We start from the raw sequence: 13336 nt of genomic DNA on the forward strand, positions 1-13336 counted from the left end.
GTTTTTGAACTTTTTATTCATGAATTAAATCGTGCAAAAATATATCGCAGTTTCCACAAAAATATTGCACAGTGATTGATGATAATGTTTAATAATAATAAAGAGTAACAATAAAAAATGCACCAAATCATCATATTAGAAATATTTCTGAAGGATTGCGTGACACTGAAAATTCAGCTTTGCCATCACAAGAAGTTACATTTTACATTCAAACTATATGATAGAATATTTAACATTTTAACATTAATAGAATATTTTAACATTTAAATTTTTTTTGCTGAATTGCTGTAGGAATAAGGTTTTGTTGGCAATCATTAAACACTCTCTGTTCCTTCTCTCTACATGCCTCGCCACAGGAAACATTGAGTACAGCTGTCCCGCCACCAATGAATGTGAGATCACCAAACGTAGAAGGAAGTCCTGCCAAGCCTGCCGCTTCATGAAGTGTCTGACCGTCGGCATGATGCGAGAAGGTGAGAGTAATAAAAAAAAATGCTTGGCGAGGGGAGATAATGAACATTTTATCCATTGTCCAACTGTATTTCTTACTCTGTCTACCGTTCTGAGGAAATGCAGAGGTTTCCATAAGGGGGGAAATAAAGTAGATCAGGTCTAGAATAAAGTCAAGGTTGAAACTGAAGGGCCGGTTGGCCTCGTGCCCCGAAGGCCACTCACGGTCAGCCAAATGCCATCTTTTGCCTTGGCCTCCAGGCCCAGTTCTAACTAACAAGACTGGTTATTATTTAGAGAGCTGGCCTGTGAGGCATTTTCTCAGAGGTCTGCCAAACGGACAAGCATTTATTTTCAAACCACCGCTCTCCTGTGGAAACACAGGCTCTTGGCTCTCCAGGCTTTCCCGCCTTTGATGTTAAAAGTTTACAGAGGAGCTGCCTGAACTAGCCTTTAACCTTCACATAGGAAAAAAGTCCTTTGTGATATCTCCAGCAGCAGAAATGCGGCACGGCAGCTTATTTCCTCACTTTTCATTCAGGTGGACAGGAAGTGTTTTGTCTGCCTCTGAAAGAATAGCCATCATAGGTGGGAGAGGGAAGACTTGAGGGAGGATGAGAGGTAGGCTATGCTTCTGTCACTCACAGAACTGGACCTCTTAGAGGCGCAGGTGACGGCATTTATAGGCTCACAGATGTGTGTGTACACAACGCTATGCCCCTTTAAGTCAAGATCAGGTAGACTGCACCTTATTCACTGAGACACGAGACCAGACACACACACACAAACCCTGCGGCCAGCCTTCCTTCTGTGGACCTGAGTGGTCAGCTCACATTATACCAAAACAACGCAGCTGGAGAGCAACAGCAGGCGCAAATGCCCCACAGGTCCACATTTGTTTGTGTTGAGTGTAAGAGTGTGCGTATTTTGCCTGTGTGAAATGTTTCTTTTTCATGTTATCCATCTTTTTCTCGCACACACGTGCACACGCACACACATAAATGGCAATCTCATTCAACGCTATTGTTGCCCTGTGCAGGGACATTTGCCTACACGGCCTGTGTCGCTGACAGGTAGGTAATTGATAAGTAGAGGCCTGTTTTCAGAAAGGTCTGAGGGATGCAGTTGCATGTTTGATATGGCATCTTCTCCCATGAGCACCCAGACAAATAGCAGCCTTTTGTTCTTGCTGCTAGCCACCCAAACACACATATATCAAAATGGCACCCAATGGCACAGCCATTTGTTGTAAAGTGCTTGAATTTAATACAGAGGTCCCCCTCTACATATGAATAAGGGTCATTTGAAAAATTGATGCATCAATTTTCTTATTTTTCAACAACATGTTCACTTTACACACAAAGAATGGAAAAAAACATGCATGCAAACAAATCAGTTCAGCAATGTATATTCATTGTATTTTTTTTTTTCTTTTTTTTTTTTTTTTTTGTCGGTTAGATGACAGTCCCTACTTTTGAATTATTTCCAGTTTGTCATTTTCTCAGCTTTTTTTTTTTCCTTTAGACATGCATACAATGACACTTCAACCTTATGACCATGCATATATAATCTGTGTAAAAAATATTGTGCTAACATTATATTTGTTTCAGGTTTACAACAGTACTTCTGACCGCTGCACTAGCTTGTTTTTTTAAGATTGTGTAGCTTTTTAGACAACAAACACATGCAAACATAGTTTAACCTCATGAATGCTCTTTTTTTTACTGAATTAAAAAAAACGGAATATTTATATATATATATATATATATATATATATATATATATATATATATATATATATATATATACATACATATATACATACATATAGATCAGTCATCTATGCGTGTGTGTGTGTGTGTGTGTGTGTGTGTGTGTGTGTGTGTGTGTGTGAGTTAGCTGTCAGCCGGCGTTAACCGTGGCTGGCTAGCTTTGGTGAGGTACGGGTTAAGCCGATGTGTCAGTGTCCGTGCAGAGGCACTGTTTGGTGTTGGAGGGTTTTGGGGGAGGGGTATGGGATGTTACCCATAGCCAACAGCTTGCTTAAGGGGAAGATCTGTCTGAAATTAGCCCTGTCACCCCTGGGAGACATGGAGGTGGGGATGGGATAAGTAATCCTGATAAAGAAAGGATCCACACACACACACACACACATCCACAACATACACTTAGAGTTCTGTACACCAGGCATCCAAAGTTATAAAATCCTTCGGCATACAGAGCCAAACCCCTGCAGGGCTAGTCGAACCAACCACCTAGATATCTGTCCACCTATCACACCGCAACTCTCACATGCAGCTTAACATTCCCACATTGTACACACACACTCCACTCATGTATATGCACAAGCACAAGCAAAGCCTCTCAATAAGAGCACACACTCACACTCAGGTGCTCACCTTGCAGGCACATGCGTGTTGTAGCTGCAAGGAAATTGCTGCCTCCAGCTACGTCTCTGTTTGACCCTGGGGGCCAACCGCCTGCCGCGTCGCTACCTCCAGCCACCCAACTGTAAAATTATATCCACAGACAGTCAGAGAGACAGCGACGGGGCCTTATGAAGCACTGGCCTGAGACCGCAGCCGGGAATCAGCCCTAACATGCTCGAGCTAAAGCACCCAGCGGTACGCAGCGTGAGGGGAACGAGAGCCGTACATCAGGACTGGAGAGTGCTTATTACACAACACTTAGAGAGATGCAGTTCACACACTCACAGAAACACTCACTGATGCATGCAGCGCTGATCACACACACTTACACTCAGAGAAAGCACTTATTCGCAAGAACATATACACTAGGACGCTAATGTATGTCCACACACCCATAAATACCTCCATGCTCTTCACTCAGCGAAACCTTGCGTTCTCAAGCTAAGGGAAAATGTGCATATGTGTGATAATTATGATGAGGCTAAAATCTCAGCCACTTGTTTCTCATGTCTGAACACACAGATTGATGACCTTCTCCACATGGAGAGCTACTTAATGTACCTCGTACCTCTCTTTCTCTGGATTTTTGGAGTGATACTTCTGTCTTCTGTCATAGAATCTGTTTTAAATGTGGTACATTTTATTAGCTTTCATCTAAACCCAGAAAGCGAATAAGAGAGAGAGAAAATAAGAAGACTGCAGACACAGGTTAGCAGTGATGGGATGCACCTTCCGAATATGTAACATCTAATTCCTGCAGAAGGCAATTAGAGCTCGCCCAATTATTGTGCTGTGTTATAGATAGCGGCTGTCCTAACGAATGCTGGAGTTTGGATTCTGACAGCAGTGGCTCTCCCCACCGCATCTCTCTGGGGACATGAGCAGCCATGGAAGCAAAATAGCCAGACCTGCCTGTAGATATGAGTAGGCTAAACGTCTCTCTCTCTTTCTTTCTGTCTCACACACATACACACTGACATACATACTCATACATATAGAGTGTGTGCTGCTTTTAGTCAGTGCAAGAGAGCAATTTAAAACTCAAAAGCCTGCCTCATCGCATCAAATCCCGCTTAAAATTCCTCTGCTTCTGTGCTGCAAACCCTTCAGTGAAATATATACAATAGCTTGCTGGCCACTGTCACCATTATTATGACTGACACAGAACATGTCAAAGCCGATGATCACAGTGGTTAGATAACACCTCTGCAAAAAAAACAAAACAAAAAAAAACAAACGTATTTTCGCACATTATTTAGTCTATAAGTTTTTAACTGGTAAACTATGACCCAAATATTGGTTTTTCTTTCTTGTTGATGTCAAAGGAGTATTTTGATGCAGATTTGGTTGTTGGCCAAATCGGATAGTTTGCATGTCATTCATTCATCCTGTATTGAGTGGCCAGTTATTTTCTGCTGTTATTATTAATTCTGTAATTGCTTTAGTCTAAAATTCTACAATAATAATAATAATAAGAAGAAGAAGAATTATAGATTAATTTTTTTTATTATATAATAATTATTGTGATTATTATTAAATATGCTTTTAAATTATTGATTATAGTGATATTTTAAAATGTCTTTATTTATGTTTTTTTTATTTTTTATTGATTTATAGTGATGTTTTTGTGAGGTACACAATTTGGTCATCTCTTTGATTTAAAATCTAGGTCTTGATGCAAAACCAGTGCATCCACTCCAAGTTAAATGGAAAACTATAACTAAATAATAAAATCTTTAACAATACGTTTATTGGTAGAAATGTTAACTTAAAAAATGTTAAGAAATGCGGTCTGATTTAAGTCACCCAAAGTGTCTCTGGAAAAAGATGGAGAGAGTGAATGAGACAGAGAAAGGACAATTGGCTTGACATGAGTCTTGTCGGGTGCATCTGTCTCACCTCCTTCTTCCTCATTTCTATTTTTCTTCCTTCCATCGCATTTCAGTTTTATCCATTCATTTCAGTTTTCTCTTTTTTATTTCCTTGGTTCCTTTTTTCTCTCTTTCTCCCTCTCTCTCATTCATTCTCTCAAACTCTGTCCCTTCCTCGGCTGCCTTTCGCTCTCTCGCCCCTCTCTTCCTCTGACGGGGGGCATAAATCATCGTGCTGTCAGCGGGCGAAGCTCGTTGGATTATGCAACGCCGCCATTCATTTAGAGCCTGAGGAGAGGACCCGTCTGAGACCACCCTCCACCCACCACGTTCCCCCACTCTTGCCTCCCCAAAATAGAGAGCCAGCATCTTAAAGAGAGCTCTCAGGGGGGTGATATCATTATGCAGTCTCTCTCTCTCACTGTAGTTTGCCCTACTTTATTCCTAGATAGTGCCTCTGTGCGTGCTTTTAAATGTCAGCATGGCAACTCTTTCTCACAGCTGGTTTGTTTTTCTTCCAGTGTGCGATTGTGCTACACCTTCAGTTCGAGGTCCGACCCTTCTCCTCATTAAAGAACTGTTGTCCATCTTATCGCAAGCCACCAATATACAGCTAGATATGTGGCAAACCAACCAGACAGAAAATAACATTGTGAACAGCATTGAAGATATACCATTGAACTCTTAAATAATAAAACTTGCAAAATTAGGTTTTCTCAACAATGCCATTTTGGGTTTCCCAAATGTCTATATAAATTAATTATATGAAATATTTATATAACTTATACTGTTATACTAAAACACATCCGGTTTTGGTCTAACCTGTAAGTATGAAATGTCACTCAAAAGAAGACTTTTGGCTCTTTATTGTGAAGTAGAAAGTGTGCACCGCAGACAGTCACGCTCTTCAGAACGGAGCCATTTGAATATCACGACAGCCTCATTATAGTGTCATAACCGACTGGCAGGCCTTGCTTGATAGCGCTAGTGATGTGTATCACAGCACACACCTTCCTTCAGGGGTTGAAAGCATGTTGCTTCACCTGAAACAACCCTGCGTGGGTCATCCAGGAGTCGAGTGACTGTCCTATCTGCCGCACCTGCTTAAAAACCCGAACTACTGGCCATAGCACACCCCTCCAGGTTGGGTCTGGGAATGAAACAGCTGGGTTAGTTACCCTCCATCCCCCTCATCTCGCCCTCCTCTCCTTCCCCCGACCCTCTCTTACTATTTAGGAGATCCCCTCTGGCGCTGCCTAAAACGACACACATAATTAGGGCATTAACTCCTCTTAATTGCTGAGAGGTTTCTCTTTTTTTTCGTGCAGAGACAGAAAGGTCATCGTTGTGCCTTTTCCACCTCCTCTCCAGCAGCAACAGAAGGCACAGTAGCGCAAATCCCTCCTCGGCTCCTTCCTCGGTTGTCCCCTGCCACTGCTCTTCCCTCCCCTCCAATCCCTCTGTTCTCGCACTCCCTGGTTGCCCGCCATCCTCAACTAAATGACATCTTTAGGCATACGAGTAACCCACAGAGGATTGGTTGAAGTCCCTGCGCTGAATCGGAGGCAGAATGAATGTTGTGTGTTTGGACCCCAGCCAGGAGGGGGAAGATTTTACATGCTTCTGACTTTGGAGGACTCTTCCCATCCTCCTCCACTCGTGCATTACCCAGTCTGCCACAACCACTTGTGGGCAGAGGAACAGCTGGAGGTCTGTGCTCTTTTGTTTTCCATACAGAGCACCAGGGAGACTTTGCTGACACTTTAATAAATAATGATTTTTCCCAGAAGGCAGCTGCTTGGCACATCCACGGCACATATTCATTATAATTAGGTAATGTATACATACACTGGCCACAAAAAGGACTTGGACAATCTAGCCAAACTTAAGGTGTGAATACTTTAGCATTAGATGAAATATCAAACTTAGTGTCATTTATTGAAAAAATAAATATAGTATATTTTTTTAAAGAAATTTTCAAAACGAAATTTTCAAAAACACGTCAGGTGTTATCAGATCATGCAATATTTATTTAAAATTAAGAAAATGTTTAATTTGTGTTTTATTTTTTATAATTTTTTATTAATGTATTTAGATTTTTTCATTTTAATTTGGTTAAGGGAAAAAACTGTATTGTCCATTTATCAGTTATGATCCATAATATTGAAATTATTATAATAATCGTTAGAATTTGAATTTCAGTGCATCCCTACAATAAATAAATTAGTGATGTCAAACGATTAATCGCAATTAATCGCATACAAAATATACGTTTTTGTTTACATAATATATGAGTGTGTACACTGTATATTTAATATCCATATATCAATACAAACACAGGCATGATAAATATGTTAATATAATATAATATAATATAATATAATATAATATAATATAATATAATATAATATAATATAATATAATATAATATAATATAATATAATATAATATCAGGCCTTAAAGTTCTCCGGCACTGTGTCGGATCTCGTGTGATCCGAAAAAGAAAAAACTAGTCCTACATTAATAAAAAAATCTTATTGATTGTTATCACTTTCGTGTCCATGAGTTCACCTACCAGTGGTATGAGAGGAGCACACCTTTCACTCTCAACCAAACTAACATTACTAGCCAATCAGAATGGTTTGCTCTTATAAACATGAGACGTGCATAATAGTATCCAGTTGAGGAGTCTCAGCCCTGATGAATGTAGAAGTGCGACAAAAATGGTCAAAGATGTCCATCCAGCACATATTTACATAGAAAAACTACCTAAAAAGCAGCAGAGCTGGTAAAGAGCTGAGTAATTATGTCATCTCCATAAAACTACTGTATATGATTGCCAGAACACATTTACCAGGATTTTTGAAAGGTATATATATATTCTGTATGTGTATGTATTTATGTACACATAATAAATAAAAACACTACACATACATATATTATGTAAACAAAAAGTTTTACTTTGGATGTGATCAAATAGCGATTAATCGTTTGACATCACTAAAATAAATAGTTATTTCTACTAAAATCTCTGGTGTAATGTGCTTTCAGATGCCTCTCTATTTTCTTTCTAGTGCAATGAATTTCATACATAAGGTGTTACTTAAGTGTCCATGTACTTTTTGGGTCCACTGTACATTCAAATGTAAACAAATGCAAATTTTCTTGCTTCACTCACAGCAACCTAAGATACTTATGACTGAATTGCCTTAAATGCAAGTGCTGTGAATGTATACTTCCTCAGGCCTGGCAAACACTGCCAAAGCAAGAGCCTGTGATTGAGTGGCTCGGCAATACTCTGGAGCACTTCCAGAATTCAGCGTGTGCCTCATCACAAGCGATTGCAGCCCACCGCCCAAAATCCAAGAGAACGCCATTGTTGGGCCGCTCATGCAGACGCCTTGTCCAGCACCTGCTGACCTTTTAATGGCTCTATATGGGCTCTTGCAACCGCACCAATCATGCAGCTGCCTGACTGTCATAACAATGCAACAGTAACATGTTGTTTTGAATGATGTGGCTCAATCAGCGCTCTGTACAGTGCAGTAGGCCATGGCCGCAGGCCGCAATTTGCCTGCGCTGGCTCTCTCCGACTGCTTTGTTTTGGTAATTTGTGACCAATTTCCTTACTGGGCTGCAAAATTTGTGACCAATTTCCTTACTGTGCTTCACTTGTGCATGAAGGCACAAGTCGGACTGGGCTCTTGGCTTCTCTGGTCCTGCGCCACTGCTTGCAGACGGCAGTTTTTTTTTTTTTTTTTTTTTGCATAGACAGACCATGCTGAGCCCACAGACTGTGCTTTTCCAGCCGGCCAGGCTGATTTGGTTGCAGGGCAGGGTCTGGAATTTGGCAGGGTCCTGATGCCCGCACAGCTGGCGTGGCGAGAACGTCCTTATTTCTTTATGTCAGGAAGCAGGCCAGTAGCATCGCTATGGCCCAATCTCACCCGTTTACCCTCGCAAGGCGGAGAGCATCATCTTCTCTGTCCTGATTATCTTCACTTATTGGGAACTGACACCTCACACACATACATACTCTTGGCATATCCTTGTGGACTGGAGCGGTTGAGCAGGAGAACATAGAGGTGGAAGGCAGGGAAGTTGGTTTTAGCGACAGACCTGGTATGGTATGAGACCTGAGGGGCTTTTAGAGGCTTGATAATAGGAATATATGAATGGTAGGAGCATGAACACGGGGAAGACTTGAATTCCTACTGTAGAGTCTGCAAGGCGGACATTTATTATTCAGGATCAAATGAACTTCATCACTCTGGATGCAATATTATTACTTCCGAGGGTAAATATACACTTTAGTTGTCTTTGGACTTTTCCCAGACTTCCTCATGCAGCAGATGCATTCTGGGAACTCAAATCACACTTTAATTTCAAGCTTCAAGTCCACTGGTACAGATCTTCTAATGTGAATCCGTAACAAATTCAGGATGACACTTTTGCCGCCACATCTGTTTCTTTATAAGCGCACGACAACAACAGCGCAAGTCTAATTAGCATGAGTGTCAGTATGTACAAAAGCAATTGTGTAATTTGCTGTAAAATGGGTCACAGGCATTGAAACAAAGTATTATAAATGTATTTCCGTCCAGAAGTTTGTTACCACCAGGCACATCAGTACACATCTGTTAATTTCTCATCCAAAAATAGTCCAGAAATGACCTGCTTAGTTTGATGCAGAGGTGTTAATCTATCAGCGATATCCCCACAGATCTGGCCGTTGTTGTTGTTGTTGTTAGGCATGTTTTTTATGATGCTTTTATTTTCTGTTGTCTGTGTGGTTTCCATTTAGCAGGTCGTTTTCTTCAAAGTGAAGAACTGAGCCTGCAGATTATGTGATAGCAGACCACATATTTAGCTATTATGCTACCAACACGCAAGAAAGATTGTGTTTTTAAGCTCCTAGTGGTAAAGGTCTCTACACAACATACATGTCTTGAATCAGGAAAAGCACTGGTCTCACGACTCTCTGCTGTGCACACAAACACACTTACAAACACACACAAACACGCTTACAAACGGAGTATTATCCTCTCCTGGTACACCAGGCTGTCCGGCACTGAGCTGTTAAAGCAATGATATGACTGACAGATGAAGTTTCTTTAGAAGAGTGTATTTCAGTGGGTCATACCCCCATCACTCAGCCGTAAACCCACACCACACTTACAGTCCCTGTGTTTACCTCACCTAAAACACACACACACACACAAATAGCACACAGACAGTCCACAAAGGATTTTTTTCTTTGTGTATTTATTGTGAGTATTCATGTCTTCATTTAAAAGACACTGCCATGATCATGTGTGATGAGTTAATGCAGCCCCTCGCTATGTGCGATGGAAAATTAATGTGAGCTGATTGCAAAGCATTTCATTTACTCATTGTCTTTAAATTGCTTTGGGCTAATTAGATGGCACAAGGCCTAATTGTACGGATTTTTTAATAAGTGCTGATGAGGTGAATTTGACGCATGCAGAACAATATCTTCAGAGTGGTGAGGTGGAAGTAGAGGGATAACACACTATTTATACATTTTTTATTTTATCATGTTTTTCAAAACCTAAATATGCAGTGCATATAGTGGGGACCCAATGTCTGAGACCATTGCATGTTTTTTTATTATTTGTATTGTTATGATTTATTATTATAATAATAGTTATTATTATTATTATTTGCATGGTCAAATAATAAGAGAGTTCATCTTAACTGTACATTTAAAAAAATATATAATTTATATATATATATATATATATATATATATATATATATATATATATATATATATATATATATATATATATATATATGTGTGTGTGTGTGTGTGTGTGTGTGTGTGTGTGTGTGTGTGTGTGTGTGTGTTTCTTGTTTGTTTATGTATTATGTCATATTTAGGTTTTGATAATATGGCATATACTACATTATCATTTTGAGTCCCAATTATGTACTGTGGGAAAAAAGAAAGCGGAATAGGCTGAGATGCTTTTACTGTCGTTTGAAGGGTTGAATGAACACACTGGGCATGGTGAAGTGGCAATTACCCACTCATCTCCCACCGACCGACCTGAAGCAACCTGCAGGCCTTCCTACAACACCATCAGTTTCCCCACTGCCCCATATTAACCAGCATGGCCCAGCCCCCAGCACCATCCTGTGCTCTGCTCTAATGCAATCTCTCCCATCAGACGGCCACCATCACCCACTGCCTTACAGCACTCACGCCCTTCCATAGTGACACATACCGTATCTATCTCACAGCTCCTGATAGACGATGACCCGCCATGAAAATCTGTCTGTTCCAGTCATGTTGAAAGCTTATAAATGTTTACACATTTTTGAAAGAGACAGCCTCCTTTTTTGGATGATTCATTGCATATGTGTATAAGGAATGTGTTGAAAGTGTACCTGCGTGGTTTGTGGTCCCAACAGTTAACTCATTTTCATATCTATTACTGTTCAACCCCTAAGGGTTAATTTTGTTACCCTCTTCCCCCATCATATACCCCTGCTGAACATCCAAACCTCTACAAGTCTTCCACCCACTGTCTGTTATCATGATGTATCAGAAGCCCTCCATGTGATCAGTAAGGCCGAGGGGAGCGCTAGCACAGCAGGGAACGCCGTTCCTCGTGAAAGTGTCTGAATGCAGCAGCGGAGGGCTCGGCCCGAGACACACGACTGATGAGACTTTAATTAGATCATTTAGAGGCGAGGAATTGTTCAGGCAGAGAGAGGCCTTGTTAATGCAGTCATACAGCCCACTAAGTAGTTTTTTCCTCAGCAATGATTTTCCTCAGGTAATAACCAAGCCCACCACACACAAAAACAGACAATGGAGCTTTAGAACAGAGTCTATCCATCCATCCATCTTTCCATTTGTGTATCAGTCTGTCATACTTGGCTGAGAGATTAAAATTTATTTTATTTTATTTTATTTATGAAAAAATATGTAGATATACATTTCTATCTCATTATTATTATTATTATTATTATTATTATTATTATTATTATTATTAATAAATACAGTTATATTATTTTATTATTAGTCTGATAGTAAAAGCAGATAATTTAAGATTTTTGCCCTATTTAAATATCTTAAACATTATAATATTTTAATCAAAAATGTATTTTATAATAAATAATATAATAATTAATATAATATTTTATTATTATTATTAAAAATTGTATTCTATTATTATAAGTCTGATAGTAGAAGCAGATCATTCCAGGACTTTCTGTACAATATTTATAGTACTATTTATATTAAGTATATCATCATTATTATTTTTTTTGTAGATAGTAGATAGTATTATAGATAGATATAGAAAGTACATAATGTCAAGGTTTATTTTTTCCCCAATTTAAATAGTTTTAAGATTTTATGTTTAAATGTTTTTATTAACACAAAAAGCTAAGTAGTATGTTAGCAACTAGCAGCATCACTGATTATCTATAATAGATTGTGAAATAAAAGAGAAGGAAAGAAAGAAAATGTGATATTTTGTAGGTGAATCCAAGCAAGCTGCAACGTCAGGAACAGACAACGTGGTTGCCACGTCAGATCACAAATGATATTGTACTTTGACAGATTGTAGCCTTGCTTTACAAGTGCAGTTACATCTCATTTGTCACTGTTTGATCTGTAAGTGTGGCTACAGGAAAGGAAGGCCCTCCATCTTGCCAGCAATTTAATGGTTGGGAGACGAACGACGGCCGACAGCCACCTGCCCACAGACCGCAGCGCTGATCTGTTCTCATTTACTCCACCATCAGGCCAGATGAAGGCAAAAATCGCTCCTTTTGATCCCGCAATGCTTGCCACCACCTCCCTGGCCGATATCTCACCCCTACACACCCGTGTGCTGTTAACACCTCATTCTGCCTTGGCTTCTGCCCACCATTGGGTGTCTCTTTGGATTTAATGAAGACCTCAGATGTAAACACAATTATGCTCCTTGGTTTTAAAATGATGCATTTTCCTCCAAAGCCCTGTTGAGACAGAAGTAGTTATCTCAGGCAAAATTGTGTTTCACAGGCATACTTTATCATTTAAATCCTATTTGAATTAAACATATCTACGATTAACTTGCATAACCTTTTATTGTTTAAGATTATTTATTTAATTTCACTGATTATTAATATTTAGTTCTGTGTATTCATTCACAGTTTTTTATTGCTTTTATACAATTTATATGAATTATTATTATTATTATTATTACTATTATATTGTTATCATTATAGTAATTTGTTCTTATTATTACCATTAATGTTATATAAATCATCATACATGGCTGTAGACGTCATGGGTTTTAGTCCAGAAAAAGACCTAGGCCAAGGGGGGCATGTAGAGATGTTGAAAGAGTCTCAGTCCATTGTGTGGTGTTAATTCGCTCTGCTCTGCTTGCTCCTGGGCAGACCAGAGGCCTGGGTAAATTCAGTTTGAACACGGCACATTGTCTAAACATATCGGCCTGCCAATCAGTCACCCCGAGCCCTGATAAGAGCCGTCTTGTATTATTGAATCAACAATAGGGCGGCTCTGCCGGCAGGAAGATAACACACGCTTATTTCTCTTTA

General features: G+C 39.6%; 1 protein-coding gene across 7 annotated transcripts in view; it reads left to right on the plus strand.

Annotated features, from left to right (window-relative positions):
- Positions 1-13336, plus strand: part of esrrga (estrogen-related receptor gamma a) — a 164710-nt gene that overhangs the window by 114739 nt on the left and 36635 nt on the right. For all 7 annotated transcript variants that reach the window (XM_052579741.1, XM_052579743.1, XM_052579738.1 and 4 more), the window contains one exon: positions 357-473. In XM_052579741.1, coding sequence (XP_052435701.1) covers positions 357-473 — 117 coding nt within the window. The remainder of the gene's footprint in view (positions 1-356; positions 474-13336) is intronic.

The sequence above is a fragment of the Carassius gibelio genome, chromosome B17 (genome assembly GCF_023724105.1).
Source record: "Carassius gibelio isolate Cgi1373 ecotype wild population from Czech Republic chromosome B17, carGib1.2-hapl.c, whole genome shotgun sequence".
NCBI classification, from domain to species: domain Eukaryota; kingdom Metazoa; phylum Chordata; class Actinopteri; order Cypriniformes; family Cyprinidae; genus Carassius; species Carassius gibelio.